At 38.0% G+C, this 22,009-nt stretch overlaps 1 protein-coding gene across 7 annotated transcripts in view; it reads right to left on the reverse strand.

Annotated features, from left to right (window-relative positions):
- Positions 1-104: 104 nt before the first annotated feature.
- Positions 105-22,009, reverse strand: part of LOC128862060 (serine/arginine repetitive matrix protein 2) — a 32,992-nt gene continuing 11,087 nt past the window's right edge. For 2 of the 7 annotated variants that reach the window (XM_054100464.1, XM_054100463.1), the window contains 7 exons: positions 14,873-15,020; positions 10,330-10,391; positions 7,868-10,067; positions 6,372-6,607; positions 6,157-6,291; positions 1,581-1,679; positions 112-679 (listed from right to left, as the gene is read on the reverse strand). In XM_054100464.1, the coding sequence (XP_053956439.1) occupies positions 532-679; positions 1,581-1,679; positions 6,157-6,291; positions 6,372-6,607; positions 7,868-10,067; positions 10,330-10,391; positions 14,873-15,020 (3,028 nt within the window). In that variant the 3' untranslated portion in view covers positions 112-531. Of the gene's footprint in view, positions 680-989; positions 1,441-1,580; positions 1,680-6,156; positions 6,292-6,371; positions 10,068-10,329; positions 10,392-10,852; positions 10,884-14,456; positions 14,541-14,872; positions 15,021-19,712; positions 19,743-22,009 lie in introns of those variants that run through there. The other 5 variants (XM_054100468.1, XM_054100465.1, XM_054100466.1 and 2 more) reach the window with 5 other exon arrangements.

Consider the following 22,009-nt stretch of genomic DNA (forward strand, 5'->3'; position numbering starts at 1 on the left):
AAAAGAAAAAAAATGATTTTATTAAGCCAACAATTTCGTCAACTCCTCTGCCTCACAAACTGTATGCCACTCGCACTGTAATCTTTGTAACATATAATGTATATTTTCAATATTATAGGGTTCACTTATTACTACATAATTTACAATAAATGGACTTATCGCTAAATTAGAATTTAACTTATGTATGCACATTTTAAACTGAACTAGGTATACATTTTAATCTAAGTTTTGTGAATTCTAATAAATATTAGTGTATGTAAGTACTCAAATTCTCAATAAAACAAAACAATTGCTTTTAAAAAATAACAAAGCCTCTTGACTAGCAGCGTTTACTTTCTGTGTCTGTATCTATGCTTATCCAATAAGTATTATGATAATTTTCGAAATACCAGCATACTTTAACAAAAGTAGTTACTCATGCTTGGAGCTTGAGAGTTTTCTCTAACCCATATCATCACGGTTGCAGTTAACCTCTGAGTCGCACTCTTAGGTGATGTTTTGTAAAACTTTAATAAGTTTCTTCTTTAAACCTCAAAATGCCGTCGACGGACTGTGGCTGCTGCGCGTGGGTGAGCGCGATGGTGAATGTGGCGAACTTTCGCGACTATAGCAGCTCGAACAGTAACTAGAAGCATCCGATGGTGTTTTTCGGTGATAAGGAATCGGACGTTTGCGAGCGCTAGGCAATTAGAAATGCAATAAACGAGTTAATTTTAGTAACTAAATTGTATCATTGCATGGAGAATCAAACAAAAAACAAAATGGTGATAAAAATTAAACTTACCAAAATGAAGTGTTACAAAAGGGGGTATAAGATTCAATTATCTATAGAAAACAAATGAAGCACAAATTAAAAAAATATTAAAAAATAAAATCAAAATTATTGAGATGAACTTACCAAAAAGAGCTAGAAAAAAATTTGAACAAAATGATTTCTGGTAAAAATAAATATCAACAAATAAAAGGACGGATTTTATAAAGACATTGCATTCACACAAAATTTTTACATATATTTATTTAAGTAAACGCACAATGAAAAACTACAATGGATTTAGAATATGTATTACTGGATGGAAGTACGAATAAGATGTATACAGAGATAAATGTGAAAAAATGTGTGTTAGGAAAACGTGCAATGGTATATTTCCATGTTTGTATTGTATTAACGAGCTCAGAAGTGAGGTAACTTAAACGGCGAAGCGGTAGAAGTTGAATGTGCCTTAATTGCTAGGGACTCACAATGGGCTAGCAAGCAAATGCAATATCTGGGGCTTCCACTCAAATTAACAGTGAAATCTGTAAAATCAAAATCTAAACGAATCCAACTGAGCTAAATTAATGAAATAAAATTTAATAGTTTAATTGTGTTTATTTATATTTATATTTATATGCAGCCAAGCCTAACGCCTGCGGCGTTCGCGAGTTTGTTCGCGTCCTCTGCTACAAAATAAAATAAAAAAATATACAAAATATGTAATAAAAAGAAACTAATAATAATAAGATATAATCAAATTAATGTGCAATTTGGAACAAAAGTTTTTAGGAAAGTAATTTACACATGAGACTTTTGGCTTAAGTACCTGGTTATGCGTCGGCGGTCTAGAAAGCTGGGCGACCCACGTCTGCGCGGAATCGATGGTGATCGCGAGCCAGTACGTGAGGAACCGGAACTGCCGGAGCTGCAATTTTTCAGAAAGTGGTTTATAAAATAAAATGTATACGAATAGTGCTTAAGTAGTTCAAAATTTAAAGTTTAAGGGGGGCAGGCAGCTCCTCCAGACAATGAGTGTTTCAAGCATTTTTTGTGAGCAACTGAGAGTATTTTTATCTTAAAATAAATTACATATTAATATTCATGCTTAAATGAATATACAAAAATTAAAAAAAAAAATTTTTTTTAAATGGCGGCGCTACAGCTGTTCAAACGTGGCTGCTTTAATATGCGCCGTGGAATATACAGCCTCTTGTTATCAACTGAAATCAACCAGACAAATTTTTTTTACTGAAATAAGTTATTTCGCTTTAAGGGGGGAGACTGCTTTAGAGGCTTAAAAAAATCGATTTCGCATAAATGTCTTCCCAAGCTATCCTCAAAATTTCAGAAGCAAATTCAAAATATTTTCGGAGTTACAGAAGAAACTGTGATCAAGCGTCGAGCAGGTATACGAGCGACCGGATCGCTCGAAGTGCGATTTCTCTGTTTTTTATTTTTACGATTTTTCCTAGTTGGCGGGAAAGATAGGGAAAAAGTTAAACGTCCTATCGAAACGAGATAACATTGATTGTATTCGGAATTAAATTCTCTTCTAGTTAAACCTAAAAAACCTTAAGAAAGTTATGATTAACCCACTTTTTAAACAATCTAAAGTGAATTTGTTTTTCCAAAAAAATTATTTTTTTTTTAATTAGCGAAAAACGGCTGAATTTCTCACTTTTTGTTTAATTTTCTTGGTTTAACTAGAAGCTATACTATACTAAAATACATATTTTCTGGGGTTTTTGGTTTCTGATGAAAATTGCGACCTGCATCTTTCTCGCCGCACGACACATGCACACTCGAGGCGCCTCGCCAAATGCTTGTACTAGGCATAATATGATATATATTTGAATGAAAAAATTTGAGAACACAGTTGAAATATATAACAATAAAACCTGAAAGTTTCGTTTCAATCGAATATTTCTTTCCTTTTAAAAAAAATCCACGAAAAAATCGATTTTTTAAAGCCTCTCAAGCAGGCTCCCCTTAACAAAAAAAAAAAAAAATTTTTTTAAGTGAAAAAAAAATACACTTCTTAATAAACATAATTGATCAAAACAATATTTTTAGTGATAATTAATATAAAATTTGAGGTACATGCAAAGGCCAATATGTTAAAGAATATCAATGCAAAATTTTAAGTTGATATCTCGATTACTTTTTGAGTTATATTCGACAGCGCGGAAAAAACGTATTTCGAGAAAAGCGCAATAAAAGTTTTCGTTCTTTCTTTCTTTCTTGTCTTGCGTTCGACGCTCATTTCTTCACTGACTTGATCGAGACTTTCTATTAAGGGGTTCGGGGTAGTCAGAATTTTCAAAAAACTGGATTTTTCTCGCATCTTCTTAAAGTATAATATCTTAGAAATATTGTGTGAAAGTTTGAAGTGAATCCGACAAATATTTTTCGAGTTATGCAACAATTAACAAAGGGCGCTCAGGTGCTCCGGCGCAAAACTTTAAATACGTTTTTCTCAAAACTATGTTTTTTGAACTGGCGATCACTGTAACTTAAAACCCGGATAGTAGATTTCAATAAAATTTATACTGCTTTTGAAAAACATAAAAAACTAGTGGGTGGTCGAGGAATTTTTTAAACAATTAATTGCCGGTTTTTTTCTCGAAAATCTGAAAAATATTTCATGAGGCCCGCCATATTGTTAATTTTGAAAAAAAAAAAACTTCGATCAGACACAAGATTATCTATTAATAAAACTAATTTCTCTTGTCCGAATGATTTTAGATGAATCCCCAGGACTTGTGATGATCACCGCAAGGAACTTCTGGAGAAACGGGCTCCACACAAACAGCGATAACTTTTACAATTATTATTATTTTTTAATTTTGCTAAGGTCAAGTCGAAACATGAGTATTATTGCTATGTTTTTATTTTTGTAAAATAAAGCAGTAGACTGGCAAAAAAAAAAAATGATTGAAAATCATCATTTCTTCGGGCCTCTGACTACCCCTAACCTATTAAGCTCAAAACATTGAAAAGCAAAAAACAAAAAAGAGCTGAAAGAGCTGCATGAGCTGCCCCCCTTTGAAATCAATTTTCAAATTTTCGAAGCAATAAACAGCCATTTTCAACCATATAAAGGGTCTTTCAAAAGTGATGCCTAGATGCCCCAGTAGTAAATAATACCTAGACATTTTTTTATGTCGTCTTCCGACATTTGCCAAGTAGACAGATGTACAATTTTACACGATAGGAATTTTTGAAACTTATTATAAAAATTGTCGATATTTAAGAAAAACATATGGCGAACTTTGTGATTTTGAAAATAATCGTCCGAATGAGTCGACAATACAATGGTTGATGAACAAATTTCAGGAAACTGATTGTGTTGAGGGTAGAAAAAGGACTGGTCTCAGCGGTTTTTTGAAAAGTAAAATATTTTATTTTTTATTTTTTAAAAGCTTAAATAACAGTAATTGCTAAATAAACAAAAAGATAACGCAGCGCTAGCAACGGAGGCTTTCAGCTGGCTGGTGAAGAATTTCTGGCTTATACATATATGTCGTAGAAGATCAGAGTCCTTCAGAAATTTATAGATTTTCGAAATGTTGGAATCGGAAGGGTTAATTAGTAGCGATAGTGCATCATGACCGTCAAAATTCTGCTGTCTTTGTCTATCTAGTCCAGGGCAAAAGGATAACAAGTGCAGGATACTGACTGGAGTATTACAAAATGGACACAGGCTTGGTTGCGGCCCTTGCAGTAGATATGCATTAGTGATTACACTGTGACCAATGCGTAGGCGAATATATGGCGTAGTATAGTTAGATGGGAGGGATGATAGATAAGTTGGTTTAGTACGATTAGGATTAATTCTGGGGTAATGGTGGCTGTAGTGAAACCAGTCAGCTAGTATAGTTTAGTTTGGTTTGCCTATGCTGGTTTATAAGTCGACAAACATCATTTTTACATAAAAGATTTGATGTGATAGTAGGAGTAATGCTCATATCCTTGGCAGTATTATCAGCGATTGTATTGCCGTTGAGAAATCAGGATATTTTTTATGGTTCCAATAATGTGATTGGAGTTATTATGGTTCGTTATGGCCTGAAAACAGGACATGCTGTCTGTGCATATGATGTATTTCCCCTTCGATTTTGACGAATACTACATGACGTAGAGAACTGCTGTTGCTTCAGCGGTGAAAATTGAACAAAACGGAAGTAGTAGTCCATACGATATAGGCTCTCCATTTTCTTTCACGACAGCAAAGGAAGTGTAATTCGCTTTGGAACCATCGGTGAAGATTAGTGAAAAGTAAAATATATGTGCATAAGCCAACAACAATGCCAGCAACTGAACTCAATGCGGTTATGAGTGAGCGAGTCCTTGAACATTTTACTCCTCCTATGACAGCCTGTAGACGTGTCATGGCGGACATTTAAATGATCTAATTTTTCACATATAATATAATTATTAAAGGCCATATTTGGAATAAAAACAGTGAAACCTGAGAAAGAATCTAAATGTTCACATCTTTATTTTAAAACATAAAGACGCGTTTTCTGAAAGACTCTGTATGAATAATTGCCGCTACACTTTTTATTGGGTTTTCGGCCGAGTTCCTGCTCTAATTTGTGGCGTGTGTTGATGTTGTTCGACAAATGGTTTCGTAAGTTAAATCTCGATAATTTCTAGAACGATTCTGGTATTCAATAGCCCAAATTTTGTGTTAGCGATCTATAGGAAGCAAATTGCTTTGAAGTTCAAGTTAATGTTTAAGTTTAAATCTTTCTGTTAGCTTATCACTTTAATATGAATTATCCAAAGTGTGACCCTACAACAGCTTCCATTCGAGTAATATAAAAAAGCATGCGAAAGTTTGTTGTGTGGGTTTAGCATAAAGCAATATTAAATTTATGTACGCTTGTTTTTTTTTTTTTTTGTTTTAACCGCGTGCTTCGATAGAAAAGCGTAAGTTGGTTTTGGAGCATTTCAATAAAGGAATGTCGCTTCGTAGAATAACTGAAATTGTACATTTAAGTTCGTCTTACAGTTTAGCACATTATTGAACGCCTTATGCATTAAATCGTGTGGTAAATAAGGAACGACAGGGTTCAAATAAAACTTTCACAGGGAAAGAGTGTCGTCGGTGGTTACTGCGTCAAGTGAAGAAAAATGCAGCAGCAAGCTCTCCAAAGTCAAACTGTAATAACCAAAACGGATTTAGGTAAGACTTGCTGTCCAGAAACTGTTCGAAGAGGCGCGTGTATTGAGAGACCTTTTATAATCGTACAAGCACATATTCGTGTCATATTCTATAAATTTTTTCGCAAAAACAAAACTGCGAAATATGAATTTACGAGAAATAACAAGCGGATCAGTTCCATGATCTAGCCATGTAAAATTACGCAAATGGTTATTTTTTATGAAATAAATACCTTGATGAGCTTCGTGAACTACTTCGCGTCGAACAGCTCGAATGCGAAGAATGTGAATGTGAGCGAGAACGTGAACTTCGATGGCTATGACTGCGAGTACGGCTATGGCTGCGACTGCTCGACGACGAATAATGCCTGTGTGTGAATGAATGTAAAGAAACAATTTTAATTACAAAAATATTTGTGTATTTTCATTCACAATTTTTATAACTCACGATGAACGCGATCGGCTGGTGGAATGCCGACGGTTTGTTCCTCCTGCACCACCTGCCTCGCGTCGTGGGCGACTGCGACTGCGGCTTCGGCTACGCCGTGAACGGCTGCGACTTCGACGTGCTGCACTTTCTGCTGCCGCCACTGTAGCTGTTGATACCTTGGAGACGATTGTATCGACGAGTGTACTATCGGCTAGAGCCGCCACCAGAGGCTGTGGATCGTTAATTTTAAAAGGCTTTATTATAATTTTCGGTTTATTCGAATGTTGGTGGTGATGATGGTGGTGATGATAACTTAAATTAGAAGCAGCAGCGACTGCTGCTGAATTGTAGCCGTGATGTTGAGCCGCACTCAAACCCAGCTCGTGATGGTGAACACGAGCATGATGACCACCACCACTACCACCGCCCGTCACTGTCGCCAATGAGGCGGCGATTAGAAATTGATCGGTTATAATAGAAGCATTGGAGCCATGCTGATGCTGGTGCGAATGATGGTGGTGAGCGTGATGGCTGTTATTGGGTGTTAGTAGTAAGCTATTATTAGAGAAATTAGTTGAAGAGAATTGAGCATTTACGCTAGTATTTAAACCAATCGAACAGCGATGGTGATGTTCGCGGCGACTGATTAGCATTGTGTTATTATTCAAACTGTTGATACCGCTGTTAAAGTGCTTACTTAATAACGGATTAAACGCGTGGGGAGCATGGGGTATCAGTGGAGGATTATTGTGGTGGTGATGGTGATTAACCCGACTTAACGATTGGCGCATAAAAGAACCGGCGGCTGCATTAGCGGGATTGGTGGATCCCCCATAATGCATGTAGTTGGAAGAGGGGCCCGACGAAAGAGGCGCGTTAATGAGCGAAACACCGCCACTTGGTGTATTGATTTTAACTCTGTGATGCGATTTCCGAGGATGCAGAATAAGTTGTGGCGGTGTAGAACGACGTGCCCCCCGACGCAATGGCATTTGTTGGCGGCTGATAGTTGTAGCTGCATTTCTCGCGTTCGTGTTTGGATTATCACGGCTTGGTAATGTTGGACTTTTTGCCGCAAGACCGTTTGCTGCACTTGGGTCTTTGCAATCAGTCTGCGTAGTGTCCTTGCACTGCTCTAGCGTTTGTGCTTTTGTTTTATTTTTTTCTTTTTCGGTTTCTATTTTCAAATCATTTGCTATTTCAGATTGAGACAGAACGTCATTTGCCATTTGCACGTCCAACGGTTGGGGGTAAATCGCAGCCATTGGCGGCGTCGTATCTACATTAGACACATCTTCCCTTGACTTCGCTACGGAATGGTTATTGTTAGTACTACTGCTAATGTTGTTGCTATTACTTTTAGGGTTATGATTACTGTTGTTATTTCTATTAGTATTTACAGCTACTCCAACTACTCCCCCGGCCACATTATTGGCAGCAAGAAATTCGTTCAACGAATTTCGAATACCGCCGCGTCTATATCGCTGCTGTTCATTGTTATTTTTTTCACTTACTTCACTACCAATGCTTCCTCCTTGACCAGTGTTCATTTTCTCAATCGACTTCAATTTTTCCTTTGCCTTGGCGGCTATATCCGTTTTTAGCTGTTCCAGCATTTGTAAGTCTTTTAGTTCCCGTCCTCGTCTTGTTTCTTGGAATTCGTCGAGTGAGGCAGACACCTTTTCGGTGCGATCGTCTGCATCATTTTCATCCTCACTTTGCCCTTGCAAACGCACCACTGGTCCCGATATAGGCTTAGCGCGTTTAGTGCTACAGGCGTCTCGAGTCTCGCGTTTGTGTTCCCTGGTCCGTTTTTCTTTACTGCGTGGACGACCATTTCGATCGGCATCACGTTGACTATCACGGTCTAGATCTCGATCACGTTCCATAGCCTGTGTATGGCTACTGTTGCTCGTCGCACGCTCTTTGATTCGTCCACTTCGTTCGCGGTTTTCCGGATCATTAGTTGCCGACTCTTCGGGCACGTTTCGTACTTTATGTGCATCATGCGGCAATGCTTCGACTTCAGCATTGCGCTTTTTCGATTCGTGTTCTACTATCACTGGCTTTTCCTTACCTTTACCTTTTTCTTTTGCTTCAAGAATGTCGCGGTAACGCTCAGGATTACGTTGTGCCGGCGAGTAACTTAGTTCCGAAGAATTACGTGATGGCGAACGACGTAGAGGCGCAGCTTCAATTTCTTCACGGATTTTAGATGGCGGAGAAGCAACGTTTCTTGAACGTTTTCTAGTTGGTGAACGCGTTGGAGAGGCAGCGCCTTTATTTCCTGTCGCTGCTAGCGGAGAGTGTGAACGACGGCGTCGTGCTGGAGATAATTTCTGTGATGATGCGCGTGCTGAGTCAACGTGTTGTTCTCTAGATCTTCGTCGTTCGGATCGATTATCACGCATTACTCGCCGTTCGCGCGATCGCTCCCTTTCCGTTATTTCACGGCCGAGACGTAATTCGGAAGATCGCTCACGGGAAACCTTTCTCCGTTTCTCAACTTCGCGGTCAGCACGAGATGTAGAACGTCGAGACAAGGATGATTTTTCATGAGCATGTGAAAGTTCTCGTTGTTTGGAATTCCGCATAGAACGAGAACCCGAACGTTGACGAGCTTTAGCAGTTTTACGCTCACGTGACTGTTCTTTCCTAAATTCAGACTCTGCCCGATGCGCTGAGCGGCGCTGAACAGGCGACATTTTGCATTCACGCGAACGCTCTCTGTTATATTGCTTTTCGTTTTTCTTCACTCCATCATCCCTATTCGAACGTGATGACCGCACTGAAGATGATCGTTCATTCAAGGGCGATTTACCTCGACTTATGCGCGTTATATCCTCCTTCTTTGAACGTGATCTTCCTTTACCAGCTCGACTGAGACTGCTGCTTGCTGCTGACGGTGATCGAGTACGGCTTGACATCTTTACAGGTTTGGCTGTATCCACGCTATTCTTAAATGGGTTTGATCCAGGTCGCACTTCACTTATGGACCCAGACCCGGCAAGCGGAGGTACATCAACTTTGAAAGGATTGAAGGGATTCTTTCTTGTGCTAGAATCAGAACGCGTCGGAGAGACAGAAGCCGCGACACCCTTTCGAGGTGGTACTGTTGGTGTAATCGTACGTTTACGCAAATTATCAACAAAAGTTGAGGAAGGCGATCGCCTTCGATTATTGCGACATACAGATTTTGAACGTGAGCGTGAACGAGTGCGTGAGGCATTCGCTTGACGTGACAGTGAGGCGCCACCACGTCTATCACGTGATATTGATCGTGGCCGCTTCCTTCGCCGTGCATTACGATCCGCAGAAATTTCTCTACGACGCTCTACGGATTTATCATGACGATCACGCTCGTCGCCTCGATTACGTTCTCTTGAATACTCTCGGCTACGGCTTTCCGTTGATGTATTACGACGGTGCGAGGTTTGGGGCGAACGACGATGTGTCTCACGTTCACGTGAGCGACTACGGAAAGGATTTCTGGCGGAAGATTTAGATGCATTCCGCGGAGAGTGATTGTCGTTTTGCTTCGATCTTTCATCACGACGCCGTCGGTCTTCCCTACCAAGGCGTTCAGAAGATCTGCGATCGAGTGATTTTCTTGTGGCGGATTTAGATGGACTCCGTGCGGAGTTGTGATCGCCTCTTCTGGATGATCTTTCTTCGGTACGCTTTCGGTCATCCTTAACAAAACGATCAGGAGATCTAGAATAGAGGATTTGTGAATTCGCTTTGTTCGAAAGGGGTATCGTAAATAAATATATATGTTGCATAGTGCACGCAAGCAACTACATATAATATTTTAGGAGGCGTTAAAATGAATTCTAGTGTACAAAATATTCCCGCAAATAACAAAATCATACAAAAACGAATTGGGGAATTTTTTCCCGGCATTGTATGATGTGGGAATAATTGGTTCATAAGAAATTCACAATAAGACCAAATGATTATGTAAATAATTTCTTACCTTGAGCGCGACTTATCTAATGCTCTAGTGCGTTCCTTCTTCTTCTTCTTATCGCGTTTCTTCTGCATAAAGAATAATTAGGAATAGAAAATCTTTTATTAGAGTCTGGTTTGTCTGTGCTTGTTCAAAATTATTTGCACTAGTGTAATAAATTACTGAGTTGGTATTTAATAACTGCTTTTACAACTCTCAATGCATGAATTGGAGCTTAAAACTAGGAAATTTAAAATTGGCTCACAAAAATACTTTTTTAAAAACGTGTCGCAGAATATAGTACATTTGTTTGGCTGTGACGTGCACTGATGGTTTACGTACATACATAAGTAAGTAGGAGGTTAGCTGTTTTTGTCGTGCAACATCACAGTCGGTCGTCTGTTTACAACAAACATTCACAGTTATTTTAAAAGAACACTTCGTTTCATTCGCAATTTGCTAATTCGGTTTATTGTTGTTGTTTTTAAATATATAGTCTCTATGCTAGGATGTTTTAAGACAACAAAACAGTCTAAATAAAAATACTTACAAAACTACAAGAGAGCCTTGCGAAAGCTATCCTATTCAATGAAGCGCCAAGGGTTTTTAATAAACAAAAATTGTAAATTTCTGCTTTTTTTCTTAATAATAAAATCTTTATGTAAATGTGTACACAACTAGAAAACAGTAGATGTAGACTTTATATTTATTGAAATGGTATAAAATTTAAGGTAACTAAAGTATTCGAAAATAAAAGTGCTAATGATGGTTCAAAATTAGATGAGATGAGTAAAATTAGATTAAAATGTATTATGCACTCGCATATTTCTACAATATTACACGACCTGCTCTAACAACAAATGAGTCGAGCGGGTAAAAGTTAATTTTAATAGAACTTTTCTTATAATCACTGCAGCCTCACATAGAAACTTAGTTTTATAATCAAGAATTTGAGAAATTTGTATGAGTAGTGAGCCCATACACCCTTCAACCTTACGCAATTAATGAAGGATGTGCTAGAACATTAGTACAGTATTTTCACGTATAAAGGCCCATTTTGCAACGTGAAAATTAAAGTCAATTTATCAAATGGCGCTTTAGTGCTACTTGAGGAGTGCCAGATTGGCACTTCAACCATTTCGCCCACCTTTGATAAGTCGAAATATATATTTGTATATAAATTTGCATACAACTTCCATATTAAGTCAGTAAATTTTATATTCCATCCCAACTCTTTCTCCCTGTTACTTCTCTCCTTTCCTCTCCTTGAATATCTACCCTTTTACTGTTCAGCGCTTTAAATACCATGGGCTTTTTAGCCTGAGTGTTTCGTTTTTTTGTTGGTTCGCTTTTTTTTTTTTAATTTAAAACTTTCAAATTTTTATATGTATGTATGTATCCCATCTTCCATTCACATACATTTTGGCTTAATTTAAATCACTTTGAGAAAATAAGCGGGCAATAGAGTAGCACAACGTTTTCAAAGTTCGCGGAATTTTCCACTTTTGATTAATTCAACCGTAAAATTTTACAAAAAAGCACGTTTTAATGAAACTATCTGATGACTAAATTTGATTACAAAATTTCAAGGCGCATTCATTAAAGGTGTTGTGAAAGAAAAAAAAAAAACAAATAATCTGATTTACCGATACTATTTTTAATGGATTCGCCTTCCAAAATTTTCGATGACAGTTTGTTATAGTGTCGGTTTAATTTCTCCAATGAATGGCATCAGAAACTATGCTTTCGCCAGCTAAATTTACAAAGAGAATAGCGCCACTAACGGTTGCACTGACTTAAAATGCTTTTAATAGTCTGAATTGCTAAGCAGAATGGTGATCAACGCTCTCACTAACTTCGGCAATGCTTCCTTTAGATCGAGCTGATCGAACGGGAACTATTCATTCGGCAGTCGGTTCTGTTCTGTTGTCCCCACTACAAAACCTACACAACGAGACACAGATGCTACCTGTAAAGGAGCACAACAAACTGCTCAGCAAACACTTTCTGCTAGGGTGCTACCGCGGGTTTCACCCATATGTAGACACCAGGCACGTCAAAAGGCACCTCTTCAACTACGCTGACGAGATCCAGGACAAAAAGAGCCGACAACTACTGGACCGGACAGTGTTTAGACAGACAATAAACGAGACATTCATCGGGAGACCCTTACCGCCTTCTTAAGCTCCAGACCCTCGAATGCCGTAATTGAAGTCCAACCACCATCCACAACAGATGAAGAGCTCCAGCTACCCGGAGAGATCTGCGCAACCATGGCACAATTACGTTCTGCACACCGTAGCAGCCTAAACTGCTACTTCTTCAGAATTGAGCCCGTTCATATCAAACTTATGTCCAGCATGTGAAGGCACCCCGCACGATACTAACCACCTTTTCACATGCCCCATCAAACTCACTCATCTAACACCCCTCTCCCGCTGGACCCAACCTGTCGAAACAGCAAGTTTCCTGGGCCTACCGTTAGATGAGGCAGACGGAGACGGCCGGTGATTTACATTGCACTGACAGGGTTTAGTATTGCTGCTACAACTACAACAGGTAGGTTCTGCGTAACCCGGACCGAGTACTGTCCAAATAGGAGCGACCAAGTAGTGTGAACAATTTTTATGAATGTTTTATGCCTCAAAGTTCTCAATTCAATCAAACATTTTCGCTATCAAACAACAAATTCAAAATAAATCAAACAAGTTTTCTGAATAGGACGAAAAAAACTTACAAACTCAAAAACCATTTGGAATGTTTAGAATGCTTCTTCTAACAGGGCACTGCCTAGTTGGCAGCACACGCTTACAAGCTAAATTTAACCATTAAGGGGTAACACCACTGTAGAAATTTCAAAAAATTGATTTTTTTTTTTATAAGCTTAAAAAATTCTTTGAACCTTTTAAAATACAGAACAAAAAGTTTTATACGTTACCGAAGTTTATTTTATAAATATTTTAAGCTTTTAACCAAGCGTTAGAGACTGCTACCTAACGATTTCCCCAAATTTCCAAACTTTAAACTCGTTTTTCTCAAAACACGTTTTCTGAAATTGGCATGCAGCATAACTCAAACAATTTTAAATATTTTTAATCAGGTTTTTCACTACGTCTGTATAATAACCTTCTTAAGAGAAGAGCGTAGGGGATTTTCGATAGATTAATTTAAACGATTGTTATAATTATTTAAGTGCCGTTTTTTTAGTCCAAAATAGAGTTTTTTCCTTCAAATGCTTGCTAATTCCACAAACATAAATATTTTTTAAATCCCCTACGTGTTTCTCTAGCTATTCTTATTTAGATTAAGAAAAAAAAAATTTCCTTGTTCCAGATTAAAATTTGCACCCTCTGTGCTGCGTGCCGCGGAGCTCCTTCAAGAGAAACCATATTACAAAAATGTCTCCAATGTCGCCATTTTGTAAAATTTTTCGATCAAACTTTGTAGTTTTGTATTTTAGTATATAAGTAATAACTTCCCAAATCAGAGTGATTGTTTTCACTTTCTTTCTATACAAAAAAATTCTTTAAAAATCGTGTTTATTTTACGCGTGTAGAGTGGTGTTACCCCTTAATGGCGTTTGCAGGAAATGTAATGAGCCGTATACAAGAGAAACCTTGCCGCAACTTCTATGCTGCTGTCCGGCTCTCTCGAAAACTAGACTATGCTACCTGGGTGCTTACAGCTTTGAAAAGCTAGAATCGATCGCTGAACTGGAGCTTGAGCCACTCCTAAAATTCGCGAAAAGTACGCGCATTTTGAGTGATGCATTTTTTCGCTAAACTGGACTCTGATCTGGTATCGCTATGGACCAAAATGGTCTCTTCTGCCTAACCTAACCTAACCTATTTTGTTTTTAGATGGGACTCCCAACGTAGGTTAGAATGTAACTAATATAGTCTTTATTGGGCTCTTTGGTTCTATTTAGTTGCGCCTCAACTAATCTGCTATTAAAGCGCAATTCGCTTCGAAGATCTTATTCGCATATGATTGTTCTCAGAGAGCTTTTGAAAAGGTGCTTTAGTGCAATTGTAGTGCAATTTAAATCAGTAAAATGTTGTATAAACAATATTAAAAAATAAATATACTTTAAAAATTAAGTAATATCAAAAATGAAAATGACAATCGGATATGAAGCAATGACAAACTTTTACCTTTTTATTTCGCAAGATTTTTATTTTTTGTTTGTTTTTGTTTTGGTTAAACTTTTAGGTTATAATGTATTTTTTTGATTTTTACTTTTCGTTCATTTATATCGTAAGTATGTTTGTATATATCGTAGGAAAAAATAAGCAAGAGAAAAATTGCGCATTTTTAATCGTTTGTAGTTTGGAAGAATGGAAAATTTAAAAATTCAAGTGAATTAGAATTATAGAGTGCATGCGTTTCATTTAAACATAGATATGTGTACATACAAATAAATTGTTATCATTTCATTGGTTTATAAAAGATACTTTATACATTTTTCAAAACAATTCAATTAATGTTTCGTTCTATAAAAAGTGACTGTGGTGGTTAGGTTAATCGTAGTATAGAAAGGCCTTCCGGCTTTTTATTCGAGTTAACTTACTTTGTCCTTTTTGGTGCGTTTACGTTGTTGCTTCTTCAATTCATACTCCGAATCACTGCTAGGTTTCTCATTCTCAGAGGCATGGTCGGAATCACCGGAATCAGATTCGCTTGACTTACGTTTTCTCGACTTCTTCTTCTTCGATTTACTGCAAGAGGAATGGAAAAGTGTTGATCGTAAAATAGGCATTTTAAAAGAAATTAGAAATTAATTTACAGTATACTAAGAATGTATTCAATATAGTGGATTTTTAGAGATTCTTTTAAAAAAAATGTATTTTCATTAAGAGCTAAATATTAAATATAAATTACTCAAACAGTTGTTGCTTCTTTTCATTGGAGGTTTTTCTGCTGGCTACCAGAGCTGTCCACATTTTCATGCTTAGAGCGTCAGTTGCAAGTTTTATGTTATTTGTTTGCCTTATTAGCATTTGCTATTTCAACACAATGGGAGAGTATTTACATACATCGTTTATAACAGAAAATGCGAGGTAAATGAAAAGTAAATATTTATTAATGATCCCTCTTTTGCTTGTACAGGTACTGTTGAAATGTTACCTTAAATTCGAAATTTCGAACATAACTGTTAAGAAGTATGTACATGAATTTCAAACTTATTTCTAATTTACACACCACTTGTGACTCACTGACTATTATTCTAGCAACAAAACCAATAGTCACGGCTCTGGCTGTGCTTAAAAGTATAACTTTACATTATTACAAACAGAACAGCAAAGTTTCTGACCGAATTTATGAGCTTCGATATAATAAGTCCAAAGAATGAGCACTTAAACCCGATATACATTCCCTACGACCAGAAGGTACCGAGAATGTTTAAATAAAACAAAACAGAGTTAAATTTCAGGCAAATTTATTTTATGTCCTTCAAAATATGACCCGTCTGAAGTAACACACATATGCCAACGTTTGACCCAGTCCTCAATGCACCCCTGGTAGGCCGACGAAGGGATGACCTTCAGCTCCTTCGTCGCTTTCTCTTTGATCTCCTCTATCGAGTGTAATCTCCCTCCACGAAGTGGTAACTTCAACTTGGGAAACAAAAAGAAGTCGATCGGGGCCCATATCATGTGAATGCGGTGCTTGCACGATGGTATTTACTTGGTATTCGATCAAATAATCCAGCACAATTTGGGCTCGGTGCAATGGCGCGTTATCATCATGCAAAATCCAAGAATTGTTTGCCCACATTTCCGGCCGGCTAGGCAGACACTAATGATCCGATGGCCCTAAAAAGTGACAAATGTGTGTTTTACAGTCCTACCAAAATAAGAAAAAAATATGGACCGGTTCCCACGTGCGCGCTTCGTTTAAATTAAACATTCCCGGTACTTTTTGATCATAGGGTACATATAACTGTATTTAAACGCATAAACTGCACCAAAGGCTATCAGGATTGTAATAAGCAAATAAATGACATTTACGTTTAAGACTATACAGGGTCCGGCACTCGAAGTGTAACCAACTACAGACAGCTCGCCCAGCTCATGCACGCCATCAGCTGCCTGTTAGTTCACTGAATGACAGCCTAGAGGGTTGTTTACAAGCGCGCGGAAGCATTTTGCCGAGAATAAACGCGAAAAAAGAAAATCAGTAATGGATTTCAAACGTAAAAGTGTGATTGCATTGTATTTGGCTGGAAATCACAACCAGCGATTGTTCGTGAGCTCGAGCACCTTAAAGTAAATACAGTTTTTGTTTATCGCACCATTACTCGTTACAATGATACTGTTAACATCGCTTAACGTCATGGAGGTGGTCATCTAAAGACTGCAACGTCACGTGAAATGGTTTAAAAAGGGAAGAAGCGACTTGAGCGAAATCCCCGACGAAGTACCAATCAAATGGCGAAAGAACTGAAAATATCTGCGGCGTAGCATCCGCCGCATACTAAAAATTATCTCAACGTCAAGTCTGAAAAGACCCAAACGAGCATAATCTCACACCAAAGCAGCAACAAGTCAGACTTGAGAGAGCGAAGGACTTGCTTCGCTTGGCCGAAAGCGGTCAATTTCCGAACATTGTGTTTTCCGACGAGAAAATTTTTCCAATTTGGCAATTCGTAAACTCCCAAAACGATAGGGTGTTTTTGAGAGACCGTTCATACGAGAATTGGGATCATCGATTGGCCACCAGGAGGCAGCACCCGCCACAGGTAATGGTTTGGGCCGCTGTAATCACAGATGGGCGCTCTCCAATCGTTTTCATCAAGCCTGCCATCAAGGTAAATGCGAAATATTATCGGTAAAGTATTCTGGACGTTGCTTTGAAGCTGTGGGTAGGCAAATATTATATTTCGGTGGCAGATCATGGACGTTTCAACAGGACTTCGCAGCGTCTCACAAAAGCACGAGTGAACCAAAAGAATGGCTAAAAAGTAACGTTCCGAACTTTATAACGTCCACCCAATGGCACTGAAATTCACCAGACGAAATCGAAATGCAAAGCCTGAATTTTTGCTCCAGCTAATTACAAAAAAAAAAATTCCAAAAATTTAGGAAAAAATTAACAGGGTGTATTCCAAAGTATATAGGACTTTTTCAAATGAGGTATTTATAGTGCGGCGGCCATCTATTGATAAAATATTGTAAAAATTTAATGATAATTTTATGGGGGCGATTGCTTGTCCCGTGACAAAATTTAAGTGTTGGTCAGATTCCGTTATATCTTTCATCAAGAATCAGCCAAAAAGACACAAATTTATTGGTGAGCTTAGTGCTCCTATGAGAAATTACGCTATTTTTATTAAGAAGAGTTTCGAAATGTAGTTTGCAAATATTTTGCTATTTGTGAACTGATCCTGTTGATTGAGGTGCATTTCAAACCGCGCCTGTTGCCAGTGGAGCAACTCTATACAGCTAGGGTGCTTCTTCAAACACTTCTGTTTAGGGGTGACATTGCGATTTCCCGGAAGCCGAAGACTATTTCCACTTCATTTGCCCAAGAACGTTCCACTCGAAGTCAACTTCGGTTAGATTCAATCGGTGCTTTGCAAGTGGTACAATTTTAAAATCTGTTCAGGCCTTAGGACACATAGGCAGTAGACCACACGGTTTGTGGTCATACGCGTCTTTCGCCATTAGGCGGCCTCAGCCATTGCTTAGAATAAACACCGCAATTGGAATCTTTGCAGTTCCCCGGAGCTCGCTTGTGCTTCATAACTCCCCCTCTTTCGCCAGCGATAAAGTTTAGCTGATCATATGGAAGACAAGAAGCCTGCATGGCAATTACTACAACAACAAGGATAATTGTCTTTACGAAAATCTTTTGCATGAAAAAGGTTGCCATTAACGCCATTGCTTGACATTTGCAAAAGTTACGCCATTTTAAGTACATCTGTCTCAGTTTTTGATTTTTTCAGTTTTAAAAATGTACTTATTTGTATTTGCCACAACGAGTTTGCATTAAATTGTGCGTTAAAAATAGATTTAATGGTACGAAAACCTTGTAAATGCTGGGAAACTGTTTCGGTAAAGATACTCCCAAGAAAACAGCCATTTACGATCTCTTCAGAAGATATCGTGAGTCCATCGAGGATGACGAACGTAGTGGCAGGCCGTTCACATCGAAAACTGATGAAGACATCAATAAAGTAAAAAAAAAAGTTGGCCACCATAGAGCTGGCAGAGGACTTGAACATTGCTTATGGATCCGTTCAGAGCATTGTAGTTAACGATTAGGGTTTGCGCCATGTTGCTGCAAAGTTGGCCTCAAAGCACCGCTTGATATCGCGGCCAAAGACATGATTTTCAAGGCTGAATCCAACCCAACATTTAACGGATCATTACTGGAGACGAGACGTGGATTTATGAGTAGGAAACGCAATCCAGGCATAAGACAAGACCAAAAAAATCCCACCATTTTCAGTCAAAAAAGAAAGCGAGACTCGCGGTTTTTATGGATTACATCGATATAGAACACCACAAATTCTTTCGAGAATATCAGATAGTTAATAAGGATTATTATTTGGGCGTTATGAGGCGTTTACGTGAAGCAATTCGTCAAAAAAGAAAGGATTTGTGGGAAAACAACTCTTGGATTTTGCACCAACGCACAGTGCCATTATTATTCGTAAATGTTTGACCAAAAACGAAACGAATACCATCCAATAGCCATCGAATTGAGTTGATATGGCTCCATACGATTTAATTCTGTTTGATCGAGTTTGATCCTCTACGAGAAACGAGTTTCAACAGCCAAAAGGAAATAATGGAAAAATCGAAAACGGCTTCCAGAGCTGGATCAAACGCTGGCGTAAGTGGGTTGCAATTGTGGGCGAGTACTTTGAAGACGATAATATTAGAAAGGAATACATTTATATTTTGAATTTTCTGAATATATTCGGGGAATTTTTTGATTAAGATGGTCTTTTGAATTTTATTTAACGATTTCTGAAGTATTCATGGACACTTCATGGTTTCTGAAGTCATCTTGTAATTTTGTAAATGAAGCCAAGGTGTAATTTTTTTCAATGCATCAAAATAGCTTTAAGCCCAGCTTTATTTTATTTTTATTTATGACAGTTAAAAAAAGAGTTGTGTCACATTATTCGACTTCGTTTTGTATGCATTTATTATGAATTCCTCCCGTCACTTAGTTTTCAAATGATTTTTTCTGTCATTGTATGAGAATTATAAGTAGTAAATTAGATTAGATGAATTCGTATCAACTGAAAAATAACTAATTGCTATATTTATATTGTAAAATCCAAAGTTACATCTCTGCAACAAAGCTATTCCGCCTCAAGTAAATTACTATGTATTCACAATTTGCATTAATTATAAATTCATTTGTACACTTGAGTGAACTCGATAATTGTTTACCTTATTATAAAATCTGCATAATTGGTTTGTCTTAAGGAAAAGAAAAATGAGAAAATAATTCCTTTTAATTCTTGGACCATTGACTTGGAATAAAGTAATCATATTGAGCTTGAATGTTGGCAATTTCTTATCGTTTCAAGTAAAATTTTTATTTATGTAATAGTTAATTTTTACTCATTTGGCTAAATCATTCAGTTTGGCTTTGTGTATATATGTATATGTATTTGTGTTAGTAATTTTGTGAGTCTATCAACATGAGGCTATTTTACGTGGAAGTGTTTGATGCAAATGAATTACATATTGACGATAATACAATTTGTTGTTTGCTAGTAAAAAGTTGAGTGAAAGAATGTTAATATGTATAAAGATGTGTTTAAAAAAGTTTATCTACACCCGCCAACAAAAAAAAAAAAAAAAAAAAAAAAAAAAAAAAAAAAAAAAAAAAAAAACCATCATAAATTTTGACATTTAGATTTTTAAATTTAATTTTAATTAGATTAGACTTGTGGGGGGTTGGACAAGTCCAAGCACTCAGTCAGTAGACCATTGTACTACACCCGGATAGAAATCAGTAGAAAGAATAGAGATAGGAAAGATAGAAGGTGGACGGTAAAAACGGATAGATTAGTTTGAGGTCACTCTTCCACAAATCTCTTGGATTCATTGTCCGTATTCAGTGTATCGCAACCCAATATTCTAAGTCTGATTCTGACAAATGCAGGACAGCTACAGAGAAAATGCTCTGCAGTGTCGCCATTCTCAATACAGGATAGGCATATCGGGCTGTCGACGACCCCCATGGCCGCCATATGCTGACCACAGACGTTGTGCCCTGTGATTACACCCACCAGTACTCTCAGGTCCTTCCTGCTGAGTTTTAGGAGGAAGGTCGCTGTTTTCCTGTTTGGTTCTTTCACAAAGCACTTGGCTACTCTGCACGAGTTCAACTCAGACCAACGACCTCTGTGAGTAGACCTCATGAAGTCGTCAATCCATAGTTGAATCAATGCGGAATTGTCAAGTAGAAAGGGTTCAGGGCCTAGTGGCATATTGCAGAGCCTATTTATCAGCTAACTCGTTCCTTGGGTCCTGGGGACTTAAAGTTTTCGAATGACGAGAAGGCGAACCTTATCGTTTCCTCGTTAACTATCCTGGATGCAATAAACCTATCACGTCTGCTGGTAATTATATTGACATGATCAGATTGATCGATAGAGCTTTGACCAACAACATTCCTGGAGCCAGGGAAATGTGTTGTTGAGAACATCGTACACTTCTGATTTTGAGTCCGTATTAGTACCATCTGGTTTGAGCAGTGAGTCTAGCCTAGCCGTCCGGTCTCTTTGGAGGGCTTTGCCTAACCTCGCTGAACTCTTCCGTTCCTCCAGTTCACTGCAGAAGGTTCTATAAGAGTCCAATTTAGATGATCTAATTTTCTTTTTATATTCCTTCCTCAGCTTTCGGTAGGCAGTCCAATCTTCTTCCAACTGAGTTTTAAGTTAAATGTTAATTTTAATTAGTTTTCAATAAAAATACATTTCATGCTGTTAAAGAACGCAGCAGGTCACTCTCTCGCTTATCCAAAAATCCAACACCACACTTTTTTGGGTCCCCAGGCACTGTGGAGTGGAAGAAAATGATAGCGGGGATAAGTGGGCAAGGAAAGGCTCTGAGCTTGACCTTCAGCGAGTGGTAGAGGACAAAAGCATTCATCTAAACGAGTTACTCACTGCGATTGACCTGAGTGTATTTGCAGAAACCAATAAGATGTGGTCTCTTAATACTAAATGCAGGGTACAAAAAGCGCTTTGGCCGAAACTGAATCTTAAAAGGACAAAATGTCTGTTTGGATTCAACAGATCAACTACCATCGTCCTCACAGGTATTATAACGAGTCTCTGCGCTATTGGCACCTTAGCCAGTAGAATGGGCGTAGCTTACAATGACTTCTGCAAGAGTTGTGGAGATGAAGATAGAACACCTTCTCTGGGAGTGTGCGGCACTTCAAAGAAGCCGTGCCAAATATCTTGCCGACTATTTCTTTCCGGCCGTCGTAGCCGAATGGATTGGTGCGTGATTACCATTCGAAATTCACAAAGAGAACGTTGGTTCGAATCTCGGTGAAACACCAAAATTAAGAAAAACATTTTTCTAATAGCGGTCGCCCCTCGGCAGGCAATGGCAAACCTCCGAGTGTATTTCTGCCATGAAAAAGCTCCTCATAAAAAATATCTGCCGTTCGGAGTCGGCTTAAAACTGTAGGTCCCTCCATTTGTGGAACAACATCAAGACGCGCA

This window comes from Anastrepha ludens, chromosome 4, assembly GCF_028408465.1.
Source record: "Anastrepha ludens isolate Willacy chromosome 4, idAnaLude1.1, whole genome shotgun sequence".
In the NCBI taxonomy this organism is placed as follows: domain Eukaryota; kingdom Metazoa; phylum Arthropoda; class Insecta; order Diptera; family Tephritidae; genus Anastrepha; species Anastrepha ludens.